Source organism: Pararge aegeria, chromosome 5 (assembly GCF_905163445.1).
Source record: "Pararge aegeria chromosome 5, ilParAegt1.1, whole genome shotgun sequence".
NCBI classification, from domain to species: Eukaryota; Metazoa; Arthropoda; class Insecta; order Lepidoptera; family Nymphalidae; genus Pararge; species Pararge aegeria.
In genome coordinates this window covers 15,602,627-15,622,339 of record NC_053184.1, presented here as the reverse complement: position 1 = coordinate 15,622,339, position 19,713 = coordinate 15,602,627, and the positions used below count along the sequence as shown (strand labels likewise).

Here is a 19,713-nt window from a genome sequence, read left to right as displayed (position 1 = left end):
TTATTATTTAGATATATTAAATATACTTAGTAGTTATGAAGTATATTGTACCTTTATTTGACCTATACCACAATTAAATCTGCTTACTCACATCCTGGGGTAGCTGGAAGAGATCTCTTATAGAGATAAGCTTTCCTTTGTACACTTCATGTATCTTATGTTCACAATCACAATTTATGGTACATAAATAATAAATAAATCAACAAAATAAATAAATCTTATAAGTAAGGAGTTGTATAAATTCGATTTAAAAAACATTATTTTGAAACCATTCTCTTTATATATAACCATATTAACTTAATTATATTTTACATTATATTTATTTACAGGTAGGTATATAGGTACTATATTATTAGTAATCATAAATATGCTTATTAACTTTATTAAGGTTTATACCATTACTTTTAAATGTCTCTCCTTCATCGCCATACGTAACTCTTCGACCACCGTCAGTATAACTACTACCGCCGTTTTGATTCTGATCCTGGTCATCAGCATGACTATTGGCCTGGGTATTGCCTAGGGAACTAAGTTGGCCATCCCCATTTATTCTTTCTTCAAAATTGTCACCACCAATGCTACTTTCTCTATTACTGCCATCCCCATTGCTACGTCTATCATAAATGCTATTTTTATTGATGTGTTTTTTATCGCTTATGTTGGTTATTCCACCATAGTTGCTAGTTTTTTCATAATTGCCATCTTGTTTGCGATTTGCTCCATTGATATCTGCGCCGTAACGGTCAACTCCGTTATTATTTCCACTAGATCCTTCAAAACTATTACCATCATTGTTACTTATACTATTGCTACCACCACTGTTGCTTATAACTCCAATGCTGTCTTTTCCGTTACTGTTACCTCTTGCTCCTTGATTATAATTACTGTTTTTATCTCTTCCATATTTGTCATCATGGTTCACATTCTCCCCATAACTGCTATTTATATTAACGCCATGGCTTCCTTCACTATTCATACCTCCACCAAAGTCATTACTATCTCTTCTATAACTGCCGTCTTCTTCGCTAACTTCCCCAAAAGTAGCACCTTCGTTGACGCTTTCTCTATAAATACTCTCTTCATTGTTTAATCCACCATAGCTTCTACCTGCTTCAGAAAAATGATCAACATTGTTTGTTAAACTATTGCTTCCATCGCTGTTCTTACCAACATCGTAGCTGATTCCATTGGTAGCTTGTTCATAACCCTTATTTTTGTTAATATTTCCTCCAAAGCTATAATCACCGTTTTTACTACTATCATAGTTGCCTCCATCAATACCTTCTCCATAACTGCTAGTTCCATCACTACTTATCACATAACCGTCACCCTTAGTTCTGCCACTATCATAGAGTCTATATCCGCTACCACTATAGCGCTCACCACCGTTAATACTTTCACCATAGCTGCTACCTCCATAGAATTCTCCTCCATAAGTACCACCCCCATTGATATCGTCACTATAATTATTACCTCCATTATATAGTCTGCGATAAAAACTACGTGCATTACTTTCTGCCCCAAAGGTACCACTTCTGCTAATATCATCACCATAACTATTATCAACATTACTACCTCCCTGATAAATACTACGTCCATTGCTTTCTCCTCTATAAGTTCCACCTCTATTGATATCATCACCATAACTATTATCAACATTACTACCTCTCCGATAAGTACTACGTCTATTGCTTTCTCCTCCATAACTACCACCTACGTTGCCACCATCGTCAATTCCACCATAGTTGCTTCCTCTGTCCTTGTCTTCTCCATAAGTGCCACCTCCATTGCTACCTCCATGGATAGTACTTCTGAAGTGGTTACCGTCTCTAGTATTTTTGTCGTTATCATCGTACTCGTTACTACCGCCATAATAACTTTCCCAACTCTTTCCACAGAATGTTAAACCCAGACGTCCCGCACCACTGCAATAAACAAATCATTTATTACTCTTTTTCTATTTTTATAATAAAACTGTAACTGGAAGATTTCTGTACATTTCATATATTTTGCCTGTCTGTCTGTCTGTCCGGGCATCACGTGAAAACTACTGAACGGATGTATATAAAATTTGGATATTCGTAGCTGGTATTTTGGATCAATATATAGGATATTTTTTATCCCGATAAACAATAAGTTTCTTCCGGGAAACGGGATGAAATTTTATATCAATTTTACTTCATAGCTCCGTTAAATTTGAACTGATTTTAATAATTCTTTTTTTATTTTAAAGTGTATCCTAACAAGCATGTATTGTCTAATTTTAATAAAGATCTGACAAATATAGTCGGAGATAATGGACATAATTCTTCACAGATACTAGCAAGCCGCAAGGCATATGGTACAACGATCAAATGCATGAGTCCTACTGATATTAAAAATTCGAAAGTTCGTTAGGATGGATGGATGGTTTCAGTGTATATTTTAGTATGATTTACTGTAAATTGGCTTTCTAAAGATGTCATACAGATTTCGAGTTTTACTGGCGTACGCCACAAAAATGATTGATGATACATAGAAATAATGTACCTACTACATGTTAAAAGTAATCGTGATTATCTACAAAAGAATCCACGAGGCTATATTGTCTAACTGTTATGGTTAAGTTACAATAACTGCTTTTTTTATAATTTTTCTTTCTAAACGCGGGTATAATCGTAAGATGTTGATATTCCAATCATGATATTAACCCATATCCAAATAAATAGTTTTATAAATATTAATTTTGATTATGTACCTTAAAATTCCTTTTTAAATTATTCAAATTGAACCTATCGCTTAGAAGTTGCGATAGGTTCAATTTGAATAAGTGAACTTATTCAAAATATGTTTTATTTTATTTAATAAAACATATTTTGGAAATAAAACTGGACCTACCACGGTAGCGCTGCAATTCGTTTCTAGGTTTTTTAAAGATATAGCTAGTTATTAATAAACATCGTCATTATCATCTTCATCCACAGACCTTTGATAACACCGCGTCGAGTTTCAAGTGCTTCGTATATATACGAGTAGCATAGCTTTTAACACTCAAGCTCAGCTTTGAGTATGCTCCATTTTTTTAAATAATTATCTTCTAAATACTGATTTATTAATCCTTTCTGAATGGGACAAATTGCAATAACGTAATGTAAAAAAAAATATATTTGTTATATTTTAAGATGAATTACACATTAAGGAAAAGTTTAGAGTAATCCACACTAATTTTATAGATGTGAGAGAGTGAGTTTGTTTGTTTTTCCTTCCTAAACGTCGTATCTAAGCAACCCACCGGCTTGATTTTTGGCATAGAGTTAGTTGCAAGGACGGAGAGTAGCTTAGGTTACTTTCCACAGTACATCATTTATTATTTAAAAAATAGACTAAAATATACTAGAAAATCGCAATAATGTAACCCAAAGTAAAAACAAAAATTGCCTATAAAATTCATTACTTGACGTTCACTGAGAAAACTATTGATGATACATAATAATTATGTATTACATGATTAAAGTACTCATTATTATCTAAAAAAAAGTACCGACACAGACGGAATATATTCAAGCTAAATCGAAATAAGAGCTTTTGTGTTCTTAAATTTTAATGTATCGCCTTTAGAAACAAAAATGTGTTAAATTAATATCGCAGTATTAATTCTTATTCAAATATATAATAAATAAATAAATATACTACGACAATACACACATCGCCATCTAGCCCCAAAGTAAGCGTAGCTTGTGTTTTGGGCACTAAGATGACTGATGAATATTTTTATGAATAAATACTTATAATATACAGATAAACACCCAGACACTGGAAAACACTTATGTTCATCACACAAACATTTTTAGTTGTGGGAATCGAACCCACGGCCTTGGACTCAGAAAGCAGGGTCGCTGCCCACTGCGCCAGTTGGCCGTCAATAGTTTTGTCATTCAAGCATTCATCATTTTACTGCAATATCCATATATTGATATTGCAGTAAAATGTTTTTTAATTAATTCAAGTTCATTCGCGAGTTTATAAAATTTAGGGAAGAAACCAATACATGTTCTTTATTGGTTTGGTTCTCCTTAGATATACACTTAGTGAAATTTATTTTTATAAACTACACCCGATATATCTTACAAGAATACACAATTTTCTTTAACAGAAGATAGACTTGCACTTAAATGCAATCATGTCTGATGGAAAGCAATTCGCATAAGTCAATAGCAGTTAACTCCAGATTTTTACTCAGGTTAGCCCGCTACCATCTAAGACAGCGCCATCACTTACTAGCAGGTTAGAATCTTGCCATAGGCACAATTGCAATGAAATAAAAAAGTATAAGCACATAAAATGATAATAAAAAAAACGTTTCGGTTCTCACCATGGTTTATGTCTCGCTTTTACTACCGTAAACAATACTGCAAAGCCTAAAGTTACAATTTGATTTTTTTTCATATTATCAGTTAAATAATTAAGACCTCTACAAATATTATGTTTCTGTAAGAACGAGCTCTCGAATACTAAGCATTAATTACGAGTATAGTTATTTATATTCCTGACAATAAAGTGACCTAAAGATAACCTATAGTTATTACAAAACATACAGTACGCACTAATTTAGACTCGAATACTAAATGGGGTTCTATAAGTTTATGTGGTATGCTAGTTTCCAGCCTTCCAGAAAAGCGCTCTGCCAAGCATTTTAGCGTTTCGGTACGATGCCACGTAGAAATCGATAGGGGTTACGGGTTTATGAATACCATATGCTTTTCAGTTTTGCCGGTTACCGTCTACCGTCATCACACACAACCAGGTGAAGCTGGAGTCTTTCTTTGTCCGTTAATGGGTTTCAGCTTGGCCAGTAAACTTTATTCTTATCATCTAAATTTGATGAAATTTGGAACACAGGTAGCTTACATCCCCTACTAATAATCAAAATATTCAAATAAAATATCGAGAAAATTTTGCAAAACTCTTGTTTCGACGTTCAACGACGACACACGAAAGATCACGCGGGTAAAGCGGCGGGCAAAGCTATTTAATATTTGTTATTTTAAGATCAACGAGATCTTCTTTGGTTCGAGTTTGTGTGGTTCCGTTATTCACCAAAACATGACGCCTGAAGCATGATAGCACAGAAGTGTGGTCGTTTTGTTCTTCAAAAAAGGTGATGATACCTTGCTGAAGAATTAAAGACCCAACTCGCTTCTGAGTCATGTCTACAAGCTGTTTTCGAGAGTAATTACGAATCGTTTCGTTTGTAGGTTTTCCGACTTCCAGCCTCAAGAACAAGCCGGTTTTCGTAAGGGCTTTTGCACCATAGATCACATTCACACGCTGCAGGTTATACAGAAAACTGAACAGTATAAACGGAGATTCGTAAAAGAACCAGAGTTACCGCCATAGCTCAACCAGTCGCGAAGCTGAAGTGGCAATAGGCGATGGGGTCCCAAGGTCCTGGAATTGCAGCCCCGCACTGTTAACATTGGTCTACTCCCAACGAGCTGGACAGTCGACATTAAGCGCGTCGCAGGTAGCCGCTGGACCCAAGCGGCACAACCGTGGAATTTTGAACTCCCCACAAAAGACCTATGACCAGCAGTGGACGTCTATTGGTAGATATGATGATGATGACAACGACGACAAAGTAAACTTTCGCCATCTAGCCCCAAAGTAAGCGTAGCTTGTGTTATGGGTACTAAAATTACTGATGAGTATTTTTATATTATGTGTGCTGTGCCTTCTTTATTAACTGATTCTCTATCTTAATAGCTGTCTTAGTATCCATTTTATATATATTACAAAAACAGCTCTGTTCTGCAGTACAAATATGGTGTCAATATCAGTAACATTACCTTATAATTATTTTTTTCATTTTCATTTGGTCCTGCATTTTAATTGGGATGAATACTGTTACAAACCAAGGCCGAAAACGCCTGAGATACAATTCACTGCAAAAACCTTGTAATCGCTATGACCAAATTCTTAATTGAACTATTTTAATCGTAATATTTAATAGCCCTACTATTGCCGTTACAAAAATATATACTTAGTTTCGTGCCGAAAAATTCAGGAGGATTTTTTGATTTAAAAATGAATGAAAAAATTGTAAATAAAATGTATACATGTATCCCAACTCACAGATGCTTAATTCAACATAAAAATATTTCCAGTTATAGCACATCATTGGGTTATTGTATGGGGGCGTCGATGTATGACTGACGGCCCACTGGCGCAGTGGGCAGCGAACCTGCTTTCTGAGTCGTGTCCATGGGTTCTATTCCCACAACTGGAAAATGTTTGTGTGATGAACATGAATGTATTTCAGTGTCTGGGTGTTTATCTGTATATTATAAGTAATTCTGTGTATTATATTCATAGAAATATTCATCAGCTATCTTAGTACCCATAACACAAGCTACGCTTACTTTGGGGCTAGGTGGCGATGTGTGTAATGTCGTAGTATATTTATTATTTTTATTTATTTATTTATGTATGCATACCTTTAGAGTGAAGAATATATTAGTGGATAGATTTACTTTAACATAGCTGTGGATGAGAGCATATGATGCAACGCGATGGGCTTGAATTCCAGAAGCGAGTTTATTCGCATTTTACAGAATTTCTCAACATAAATTTAATTTGTTGAAAACTCGATAAAATTTCGCAAACTTACAATAAATTGATTTAACTTTACAATAAAAGATTTTGCTCTATTAATAATTACATATATTTAAAATTAGGCACTAAGTTTTGTTTAAGTACAGGGTTAATGTTTTTATTTTTCACCACCCCCATTTCCACCACCGTTGCCAGCACCACGTTTACCACCGTTACCACCTACACTACATACATAGCTACTTCCATGATCAATTTAATCTTGCGGGTTTGTATTGTATTTGAAGAAAATGGGCACAAAAGTAATATTTAAAAAAAACAAATTTCAGTCAAATTCGGTGATAATATTATGGTAATTATTCAGAAAGTAAATCTACTCTAATCTTATAAAGGTGATGAATTTGTCTTTTGGTCTTTTTATTCCACTACAAGTTTGCCCTTGACGGCAATCTCACCTCTTAGCCAGTCATGACGCAGTCTAAGATGGTAAGGGCTAACGTGTTAGAGGTATGGCAGTTATATTAAACCCATATAATACCATTCACTGGGTTCTACGCGATATCTTACGCTAAATCGCTTAGTTGCACGTCTGTGTCGGTGAGGTGGTAACTACCAATAGACGAGACTAAACCAAATTCAGAAATTACTAATTCCCGCATTGATTTTGCTAGGGATCGGCTTAATTTCGGGAGGCTGAGTCCGACTACCTTTTCTGACTTTTGACGGCTGACTGGCGCAGTGGGCAGCGACCCTGCTTTCTGAGTCCAAGGCTGTGGGTTCGATTCCCACAACTGGAAAATGTTTGTGTGATGTGTGAGCATAAGTGTTTTTCAGTGTCTGGGTGTTTATATGTATTTTCTAAGTATTTATTTATATATAATTCCTAAAAATATTCATCAGTCATCTTAGTACCCATAACACAAGCTACGCTTACTTTGGGGCTAGGTGGCGATGTGTGTATTGTCTTAGTATATTTATTTATTTATTTATTATGACTTTTCTAAGTTATGTGTGTTTAAAGCAATTCAAATGTCAGTTATTTTAACGGTGAAGAAAAAACGTCGTTAGAAAACTTGCATGCCTGAGATTTCTCCATAATGTTCTCAAAGGCGTGTGAAGTCTACCAATTCACACTGGGCCTACTGGACTAAGGCCTACATCCTTCTTATTGTGGGAGGAGACCTTTGCTCTGGGTTAATATGACAAGATAGGTTTGCGGTTGACAACGACCTGATCTGATGAAAGTAATGATGCTTCTACAAAAAACCCGGCTAAGTTGGTTGTGAACTTCTTCTTAGACCAGTGCGCGTTTGGAACACTTCTAGCTGTAGTTGTGAGTTAACAAATGTAGTTATAAAAATAATGTAAACGAATATATATAAACGCGTCTTAGTTGCCTGTGAATTTGCTACTCAAGTTACCTATATGTTGTAGGAAACACCGTATCAAATCTTTAAGTACAACGTGAACCTCATAAGAATGAAGGATGAAACCATTGCTCATGCTCAAACAGCTCGATAGTTAAACCTTATGGGCCTTATTAAAGAACGGCATATATGGCATTCATCCATCATTTTTATTCCAGAAAAGCACCAGAATAACATTCCAGGGCGAGTTAAACTATAGCGTTTGAAGCTTACGAACTGGCTTCACACCCGATATGGTGATATTTTGCCTAGTTTATCTCGGGAAAACAAAAGGTCTGTACAGCTTTATAAAAAAAACCGACGCAAACGCAGACGCGCGCCCGCGCCAAGATAGAGTAAGTATTTAAAGATGTTATAGTTCAATTATTGTAGTCTATATTATAATAGGATTATGTTTTACAGCTGTATATCATTCCAGGAGTTTGGTGTTTTCCATCGACTTGCCTGGCCAAAAGTCAGTCCGAACTTATTATGGGGTATTATGGGGTAGGTCTAAGCTCTTAAGTTCCCTTATATGAGAGAAGCTGCCCAATAATGGGCAAATAAAGCCAAAGTATAGAGTCGAAGTAAAATAAAGGATGAAAAATTTAAAAGAAACATATAGGTTATATAGTAGTTACATTTAATTAGCTGCAGTCAGAATACTTTATTAATATTATACAAGCATATTTTAATATAAAAAATTTTCCCTTTTAGATACAAAACATTTTGGCAATCCTTACTCTTTTTTTGAATTGCATGGGGATAATGATTAACATACATTGGTTTTCTCTCGGTTATTACGTCATGTATACAGTATTCGTGTTTCCTATTCCATTCCCAATGTTATTGGTCTTCCACCCTCCACCGCAGTTACCACCACACGGAGGGCGACCACCACCGTTGTTACCTCTTCCACAAAACCTCCGACCGCTGTGAATAAATAAATTATTAGGTTACATTGAAAATATTACTTTAAAACATAACTTAATTAAGACGTAACCAAAACTAATTATTAATAAAGAAGCACTGGGAAATTTTGAAAGGATGGTTCTAAGAACTATATATAGTCCGGTGCAAGTGGATGGTCTGTGGCGTATCAGGTATGATCACGAAAGTGTCCTGAGAAGCCGAAGATTGTCCAGCACATACAAATCTTAAAACTGCAGTGGGCTTGATATTAATGACGTCACAGACATGATCGATCTGGAGGCCTTAATTGCGCTGGATAGATGGAATCCAGCGAGACGCACATGCGATCGCCATGCGATACTGGCGATTATGGCACAAGATATAAACATAAATTTAAATATAGTAAGACAATACACACATCGACATCTAGCTCCAAAGTAAGCGTAGCTTTTGTTATGGGTACTAAGAGGACCGATGAATATCTTTATATTCCCACAACTCCCACAACTGGATCTAATGGCCGTAGGTTCGATTATTCCCACAACTGTTAAATTTTTGGGTGATGAACATTATTGTTTTACAGTGTCTGGGTGTTTATATATATACTATAAGTATTAATCAATATTATTTATAAAAATATACATCAGTCATCTTAGTACCCATAACAAAAGCTACGCTTACTTTGGGGCTAGATTGCGATGTGTGTGTTGTGGTAGTATATTTATTATTTATTTAAGTCCTATTAGAGGGACATATATGCTGCTTATACAAGACAGGTCAGTATTAACACAATATTTTACTTACCAAGGTGTTGGTACCCCCTCGACTATCGCGGACATAGCGACAATGCAAAGAATAAACAATACAGCCTTCTGCATATTGACTTTTTAATTTCACTTGCTTATGAGTTATATGAACATGTGTTTTAGCAAGAGTATTTTGATACTGTACTACATTTGTTCATAAAATTCATTTTATATGATTTAAAAGATGATACTCTAGACGTAGAAACCATATAGGTTACATTATCATATTGACCTTTCTGGTTTTAACGTCGTTAAATTTATTTGTTAAATAAAAGTATTTTTCATAAGATAACGGATGTACAAAGCGTCAGTCTTATAATAGTAATAACATTACACAGGATGATAAAAAAATTTTGCAGGCATTGAGTTATTTTTGTTAAAATAATATAGAATTGTCACCATCTCTTTACTCTCATAATAACATATACATCTAAGCTACATATATACAAGTTCTTAGCATTGTGCAATTCATTGTTTTAACATAATACAGTATTATACTTCTAATAATTTAGTCCTAACTAAATTATTAGTAGGAGAGGATCTTTGACGGTGCTCATTCGGGGAAGTACTACTTTTTTTTCAATTCTCTACAAAACAGGGCTTCTTATTCATCTACAAGTTAGCCCTTTACTGCAATTTCACCTGGTGGTAAGTGATGATGCAGTCTAAGATGGTAGCGGGCTAACCTGTTAGGGAGTATGGTAGTCATACCCCTAATAGGTTTCTACGCGACATTGCACCGGGATACTAAATCTTTTAGCGGCACGTCTTTGTCGGTAGGGTTATAACTAGCCTCGGCCAAAGCCTCCCACCAGACCAGAGAACAAGAGAAAGAGAGAGCTTCAACTCCAGAAGCAAATTAAAATGTTATTTGAAAGTAGGTAATCTAAGATATTAATTATATGTTTGAATATTTTGTTTTTATTATTATTTTGAATTAGAATTTTTGGTTATTGTTTTTATAGTTTTATTTTATTATATTTTTTCTTAATTTTATAAAGCTTATTTTTATGTTTTAATTTAATTTAATTTGTTGTAATTATTACTCGTTCATACATTCTTTTAATAGCCCCGGGGAGACGAATTGGGCAACTGTAATGTCTTCACGGGGTGCGTTGCTAAATAAATAAATAAAATTCAGAAGTTATAAATTCCCAAATTGCCGAACTCAGAACCTCCTACTTAAATTCATAGCGCTCACCGTTGCGCTGTGGAGGGAGGTCTTCATATTATTATTTTACCTACACTTCACAAGAAGCATTTGAGCAAATGTGGCCGTAAGCTTCTTTGTAAAGTGTAGGTTTGTCGGCTGATTGGGCAGTGCACGTGCACTCCGAGTCCGAATTTTTTCCAGTTGCGGGAATCAAACCCACAGTTCCCGGGATTTTTTTCTATATAATACAGTAGCTTATGTCACTCTCCGGTATGTAGACATCTTTTACTGTACTGTACTTACTTTTTTAGTTTTTCACAGCAGTCTACTATGACTGCTGTGAAAAACTAAATAATATAATATCTAAACTAATAATAGCAGACCTGCTTTCTAAAGGTTAATTATATCGTTGCGGTCGTAACCGTAAGTCATAGCGGGACTACAGATTTTTTCCAATTTTACACATACGGTTTGTAATGTGATTTAAATTAGGGAGCATGCTCCATTCAAATATCTTTACATTCTTTCCTACCTCCTTAGACAAGTGGCGGGTCCCTTTTACTCGCCAGATTCCGCTAAACGCGTAGCATAAAAGTAACATATTAAATCAGAAGAACAATTTTTTTTACACTTCTCATGCTCTGAAAGTCATACCTAGAAGAAATCTTGAGGTAACAAAATTACCGTGACTGCATTATTTGCCGAATCATTTTTAAACAAAACCTATACCCAAACATATTTAAAATTAAATCATGTACATATTTTGCACAGAACAAACACAAGTTAAAAGTAGCTAGGACCAGAACTAAACTTGGTGCAAAAACTATTCAGTTTGAGGGACTGCAACTTTTTATTTATTTATTTATACTATTTAATTGCACACAAATAAAAATACAGAAGAAGAATAAAAAAAAACACAGACAGAAGCAGTATACAAAAGGCGGCCTTATAGCTTCGTAGCGATCTTTCCAGGCAACCTTAGGATAAGGAAAACAAAAGGATAACAGACTGCAGGATGTGCATATTAAAAAAAATACATACTAATACTTGAACTAGATTACACAAATAAAATAAAACAATATAAAAAAATTATATAATAAACTAATATATACTTTAAGATATCATAGATACATTAATAACAGTAAATACTATTACAAGGTTTACATTAAAACTATATAATCTACCAAAATATTTTTTTATATAAAAGACGTTTTTCATATTTTAGAAAACATTAAAAAAAACAATTTAAAAATTTGTAACAGTTTAGATTATTAATTAAATAATTGTATTTGTCTTTATGTAGGTATGAGTCACCAATTAAAGTACTAAAAAACTTAATGTAATAAGTTGTAAGTTCTCTTGGAAGTGAACAGTACAATAGTCTTTGGAGAATAAATTATTTTAGTCATTAAGCTAGGTAACTTTAGCTTTTACTTTGAACCTTGAGGTAAGTTAAAGCGATGCGTCACGATTAAATCTTTGTTAATCTACTAATCGTATATACGTTTTAATCGGTACTGCAGAATACTGGAATGTCAGTCGGTAACTCGGCCGCGCGTCAAGTTAAAACTACTAAATTAATTCATATGAAACATTGCATGATATATGTTCACAATACTAGGTAGAACGTAGGATACGTTTTATCCCGATATTCATGCTTAACGATACTGAATACATAAAGTGTTACCACATTAATGAGGACTTCATTACTGGGACTGAATAAAAATTCTTAAAGTTTTTTTTTGGTTAACCTGTTTGTTTAAGTAATAGTGATAGGAGCTAAGACTGATGAATACCAAATATTTTTTCAAAATTTCAAAGTCGGGCACCCATCCTTTACTGGCTTGGGTGAAAGTTGTTTATCCAGCTCTATCAACTAATATGTGGTGCTGCTATTACGCCATACATTATTTTCAGTCATTTGCTATAGGAAATGAAAAGTATTTTTAGTAAGGCGAGACAGGAGTGGGTCCCCAGGGCGGTCATTTGCGATTGGCAATGTTTACGTGATGAAAAGTTTCAATTAATGTGTTATTAAAGCTCCAAGAGCAAGAACAGATTATATTAATAGCTCATGTCTTAGTCATATGTTTAAATATGTTGAAAAAGTTGCATTGCTATCTTTTATATCTGTACCTTATATCATAGTTTTGTATATTTGGCGCTTCCAGCACTATTGAAAAAATCTTTACGTTACGTATCTGATATATTGAGGAAGGATGTATACTGTAGCAGTAGGTACGCTACCTTCTGTAATAGGCATGGGCCAAGCCGCAGGGCACAGTTAGTAATTTGTTCTAACCTATCCTAACTCATATTCAGTTCTAAATAGCACTGAATTTGATTTTTTAGGAATAACTAGTTCAAAAAAAAACTGTTTTGACTATAACATAAGTATATTATATTTTAGTAATAAATAATTATAATAACATTTCTTACGAATTAATGAATGAATACACTTTAATTGTACACCACAGAAAAAAGTTTAGTTACAGTTTTTAAACACAATTGAGCAATACGCTAGGAAATCCTCAATTTATATGGGATATAGAAATAAATAAAAATAACACAATTCAAAGTATCCGCTTCAGCGATGCACAAACAAAAGAGACAAATACTGATCCGCCACTTGTTTCTAAATTGTAACTTATGGATATATAACGGAGTAACTTCCCCGTAGAACAAAATTCATCTGGTAGTGGTACGAATTCTACGTAGAGTAGAAGAATGAAATAAAGCGCATACATAACAGAAAAATTAATGAATCTTATTTTTTTTTATTCCACTACACACAACAAATGTGAGAATACAAGTGAAAACATAATTATATGTATGAAACGAAATAATTACCATAAGATCTCGCTAAGTACTGTTTCAATGACTTTTTCAAGAAGAAAGTTAATTTATCCTTTTTGGCCGAAACCTTCCAAAAACTTCTTTAGTTTTATCATGTCATCGTTATTGACTGTCGGTTTTGAAGTGGCTAGAGATTTAAGCATATCGGACATTGTAACGGGTGGTTCCCCAAGTTTATTGCTTTGTACGTCCATCCAAGTCATTTCAATCGCACCAGGTTCACCAGGCGAACATGGGGTGAATAAATCCTTAACAATAACATTTAGGTCCGTTGGACTAGGCCCGGTAACCTTTTTAAAGTGAGTAGCAGACTGCACTTTCCTCACAGGTTGCATAAGTGCATCTCGCACTACTATACTTATGTCATCTCCCGAATATCCCTCTGTTTTTGCTGCCAATACTTTAATGTCTGTCTCACTCAACTGGTGTTTTGTATTACCAAGATTCAATTTAAACATATCTAATCTAGCATGCTCTTCAGGCAAAGCTATGTAGATACGCTTCTCAAACCTTCTTCTAATGGCACTATCAAGTACCCATGGAATATTTGTAGCTCCCAGTACAAGAATGCCATCCATTACATTTCCTACACCTTGCATTTGTACAAGAAACTCAGTTTTTATCCTCCTGGCAGACTCAGATTCATTGTCAGAACGTGCTGAGCACAAGGAGTCTATTTCGTCAATGAAAATGATACTTGGTTTGTGTTGACGAGCCAGTTCAAACAAATTTTTCACAAGCTTCTCAGACTCACCTAGCCATTTAGATACAAGATCAGACGAGGATACAGAAAAGAATGTAAAATTATCAGCTTCTGTAGCAACAGCTTTAGCTAAATATGACTTACCAGTACCAGGTGGACCAAAAAGTAAAATACCTTTCCAAGGAATCCTTTTGCCTGTAAATAGATGTGGGAATTTAATAGGTAAGATTACAGCTTCTTTTAAGGCTTCTTTGGCTGTTTCAAGTCCAGCTACGTCACTCCACTTGACATGAGGTCTTTCTATCACTATTGCGTCCTCTATCTTTCCTAACAACTTTTTCTTCTCTAGATCATCCAAGTCGATATCAAAACTTCTCCCCTTATTTTCGCTCTTTGAGTTCACTGGTTTTTTCTTACAATCTTTCTTCAGAAACTCCTTAAGTTTCTCAGCTCTGTCCAAGTACTGTAAAAATTTCGCTTTTATATTCTTTGCCGTGTCTCTCTGTACTTCATATTTCACTGCATACAAAAAACATTCGACGCCACGCTCATAGAGTTGTAAAGCTTCTTCATAATTCCTGTTTTTGTCTTCTTTGGTAGCTTTTGTAACTAGATCAATAGCTTTCTCTAAATTATTAGATAAAGCCATCCTGGATTATATCAACAACTGTCACAATGCCAGAACATAAAATTATTATCAAATATTGTATGTTTCAAATGTCACAGGCATCGAGATTTACGTGACATGGATTTGTAATTAAGGAAATAATTTTATTTAGCACTGTTTGGTTAGTTTTCACTGTATACAATATTCTATATACTTGGTATATTGACACATAATATGTCGGTTCAGTAATAGAATAGTACTATATTATAATAAATAATCATAATAATAAGTGTAGCAACGGACCGCATTCGTAGATGCAATGGTGAATATAATAATAACCATTTATATTTATTGAAATTTAGACACAAAGATAAGAAATAATATTAAGATGATAATAAATATTGTTAGTACAGGATGCAAATGATAAACCCAAACAGGTCATGTACAGCGCGGGAAATTTAATGCACATTAGGCAATTCCACTTTTTACATTACCACGTCGCTTGACTTAGCGATCAAAGGGCGATTACAACATTAGCCCTTTGAACCTTGAGGAGGTGATTATTCCACCACCATAAATAGAGGGTTGATGTTAGGAAAGCGATCGGTTGTAAGGTCGGTGGTAGGCTTTTTATAACTCTTACAATGCCTATCCTTAAGTTTTTTATAACTCGTACTGGAGGTTTCCTTAATTTTATATCACCTGCATACCCTGTGCATACCCTCAATGCACGCCACTGTTCTTAATAAAACAGCTACCTAAAGACGTAAACATTGTCTGTATACTTTTAATTCAATCCATTATTTTTATTAAATATCATAAATGATTACAAATAATGTGTGGCGTAGTAGTAGTACCATATATTAGTCGCTGGGTAAGCAAAGTTCACGTCAGTAAATGGATGGATGGACTTTGAAATTGACATCCGCTAGTCTCAGTAACTATGAATAAAAATGATTAATGATCTTAAAAAGAGGAGTTGAAATCGAATTGTTGGTTAATAAGAATTCAAAAAGTGGACCAAAAAAATTCTCTGTCTTCTGGCTCCAAACATATTCATCGGATCTTCACGAAATTAAAACAAAGTTATACTGATCTTTCAGTGCAATAACAAATATTAAAATTCACATGGTTCACATTTTAGGTATGGTGTTAAATCATTAAAACATGCATCCCCTTTCCTACCATTCAGCACAGTTCTGTGCTGAATTAAAAAATTGATATAAAAGATTATAAAATACGCTGGAAATTACGATAAGTAGAAGAAAATAAAACTATTTATAATCCAACTATTTCAAGAAGTTCGTTATTTGGATTGTACGTATCTGATGACCATCCTATAGGCTATAGCAGCATATATAGGGTAAGGCGAGCGCGAATCCTCCTCAGAAGTTTATGAGCAGAGATAGCTAAGAGATAACGGGGAACATCGCCTCTTCTGAGGCCACTTGACTGACTGACTTGCCTTAGGGACAGCATACACTGGTCATTAGGGTGATGGTGGGTAATTAGCTCTGTTGGAATGGAGATTAGTTTGTATGACCCCGAAGCTTTCTTCCACTCCGCCTTAGTTGAAGGAGAAATTTGAATTTGTAGGTCGCCCAGATGATGTTTTCCGCCCTGCGAGGAAACTGATCCTAAAGGCCTTCTCATAATTCTTTCTTTTTTATATAATTTATTTATATTGGTTATTACTGATTTATTGATTTGTATTTAGTTACAAGTATAGTCGTATATACCTATATATATATATATATATATATTTATATAGAGGCTATATTGGCGTGTCTAAGCTTCACCATCATGTCATACAATGTACGCCCACTGCTAGAGTTAGGACTGTCGTAGAGAGTACGAAATACCACAGTCATGTTGCGCTTGGGTATAGCGGCTCACTGCCACTCGTTTCTCACATGTTCGTGTCGTTGGGGGTCTACCAGCGCTGCGTTTACCTATGTAACTCTATTGGTACACAAAGTATACTTAAAGCTTTATTTTAAGATCTTCAAGTAAGTTGTCTGCCTTTCGATATTCTATAGGATATATTTTGGAGAGTGTGCTCAAAAAGTATTTGATCTATTTCCCCCCATTAGCCTTTTTACCATCGAACCGCGAGGCACCGTAAGGATCTGCATCCCTACCCTAGGATGCCCTTCCAGCTTCCATTTTCCCAAGTGCCTACAATATAAGTACCTTCAAATCAAGAGTGAATAGGCATCTTCTAAGCAAGCGCGCTCCACCTTAGGGTGCATCATCGCTTACCATCAGGTGTAATTACAGTCAAGCGCTCGTCTATAAACGTATAAATAGGAAAAAGGTAGGTGTAAAAAAATTAAGAAATCAAACTAAGTTACAACATAACATATTAATTCAACTCACTTGTCGCAGAAACAAAATGGTCGCGCATATTTGAAACAGCGCTTTCTCGTTCTTATTGCGTGTGTTAGGAAATAGGTAATTACAGCACTTTATCTATGATGAACTCAATGATTATATTAAATATATCAACAAATTATAGTTTGTATGCTCATTGATAGTGTATTGAAAATAGAATAATGGACTTTAGTAGACTGTCAAAGAGGAGTATAGGATCTATGGCGGGAGATGCGAGTTTGACAAGTTAGATTGGCGGGAAAGAAAAGTTAGCAAGGATTGTAATTAATTAATTGAGAAAAAGAGATAAGTAAAGTATGGTAATAGAACTTTACAAATTGGAAATAGATGATTTATAATGGAAACTAAGAAACTAGGTATTTAGCTTTCAATAATACTGTTTATTAATGAAAGATCTAGGTGTAATTCTGAGCATTGTTAGTATTGAAGTTAATATCTGAATACCTGGTCATCCATCCCTATATTTTTTAGCACGTGCGTTCGAGGTTTTCGCAGCCATCGCACGAACCTACTGTACCTAGTGATAAATATAATCAACTACCACCTTCATCATCATCATTCCAACTCATTACCAGGCCACTACAGGGCACGGGTCACCTCCTATAGTGAGAAAGGTTTAGACCGTAGTCCACCACGCTGACCAGTGTGGATTGGTGGACTTCACACGCCTTCGAGAACATTATGGAGAACTTTTAGACATGTTGGTTTCCTCACGATGTTTTCCTTCACAGTTAAAGCGAGCTGTACTTTAATTGCTTAAAACGCACATCCCTATTAATATACTTACTTAATATTATTATAAATGTGAATGTAAGTTTTTCTGTTACTCTTTCACGCAAAAACTACTTAACCGATCATCATGAAACTTTGGAAAGATATTCTTGGAGGTAATAGAAGTAATATAGAATACTGTTTATCCCGAAATTAAGCTCAGTTCCTTTGGGAGAGGTGATGAAAAGTTTGACGATTTTACACAAGGACTATATAAAAATTAGCATATAAATTAACTAAAAATGCGATTTCGACTCGTCCTATAACTATTAATATTTTTTGTAAGTGATAGGAGGAGGTCAGACAGTTCTTGTCTGAAATTGTTTTTTTTTTATATATAAGAATACACAACTTAAAAATTTCAGTACAACTACACCTAAATTTAATGTCCATGTGACTCAAAAAAACAACAAATGCAGACAAAGTCGCGGACCACAGCTAGTAATATTATAAATGTGAATGTAAGTTTGTTTGTTACGCTTTCACGCAAAAACTACTAAACCGATCCTCATGAAACTTTGTAAACATATACTTGGAAGTGTTAGAAGTAATATATAATACTTTTGATCCCGATATTAAGCTCGGTTCCTTTGGGATAGGGGATGATTGTTTGACGATTTTACAACATAACTCCGACAAATGAAAACCGATTTAAATAATTATTTTTGTACTATAGAGGTTATAATGTGTGTTTAATTTTGCCCAAACTGTGATTGGGGATAGAGGACAGAACTCCTCAGCGAACAGCAGCAAGCCCCTCATTTAATGCTTAGCGATACTGCATCCTTTATTTGTTTTTAGATCTACAATTCCATTAAAGCCACATCAAAAAACAAAATCAAACGCAGACGAAGTCGCGGGCAACAGCTAGTTACTTATAAAAATAGAGGTGCGTGCTGGGATTCGACTAGTCTATCACCGATTGAACTACTTTCTTAAAAGTACACCAATAATTAAAAAAAATCTCTTCTGTTCTATAAGATAACCACATTAATCAATAGCCTATAACAGTCCACTGCTGGACTAAAGGCCTCTCTCAATTGGAGGTTTACCCATTATCACCACGCTGGGCAGACGGGTTGGTGATCGCAGTAGATGGTAGTAGTAGTATAGAGGACGCTGCTGCCCGTTTTCAATTATATTCCCTAAGTCGCCTCGTACAACACCCGCGGGAAAAGGTGGGGTGAAAACTGTATTCTGATCTGCCGTCACCACACGGCCAACCATTTGATTATTGATAAATTCAAATTCAAAATTTCTTTATTCATGTAGGCCTATCACAGGCACTTATGAAGCGTTCATACATATTTGTTTACATAATTGTAACGGGATGGTGATAACTTCGTTTGCCAACTTAAATATAAAGCATGAGGGTTCCAAACGCGCCCTGGTCTAAGAAGAGCCCACAACAAACTTAGCCGGGTAATTTTTTTTTTTTTATCACCATCTTCCAGTAAATTTATATTAAGCTATTAAGCTAGGGCAATTCACACCCAAGCTTTTTATCGTTTAAATAA

The 19,713-nt window shown here is 34.9% G+C and overlaps 2 protein-coding genes across 2 annotated transcripts; both read right to left on the bottom strand.

The window, feature by feature from the left end:
- Nucleotides 1-336: 336 nt before the first annotated feature.
- LOC120623835 (keratin, type I cytoskeletal 9-like) lies at nt 337-4,472 on the bottom strand. The gene is made up of 2 exons (XM_039890100.1): nt 4,352-4,472; nt 337-1,925 (listed from the first exon to the last, which is right to left on the bottom strand). Exons 1-2 carry the CDS (start codon nt 4,423-4,425, stop codon nt 353-355), a joined length of 1,647 nt encoding a protein of 548 aa, XP_039746034.1. The 5' UTR covers nt 4,426-4,472; the 3' UTR covers nt 337-352.
- A 9,296-nt stretch (nt 4,473-13,768) lies between these two features.
- On the bottom strand, nt 13,769-15,152 carry LOC120624076 (vacuolar protein sorting-associated protein 4-like). The gene has a single exon (XM_039890412.1). The coding sequence runs from the start codon at nt 15,071-15,073 to the stop codon at nt 13,769-13,771; it is 1,305 nt and encodes a 434-aa protein (XP_039746346.1). The 5' UTR covers nt 15,074-15,152.
- Nucleotides 15,153-19,713: the final 4,561 nt, after the last annotated feature.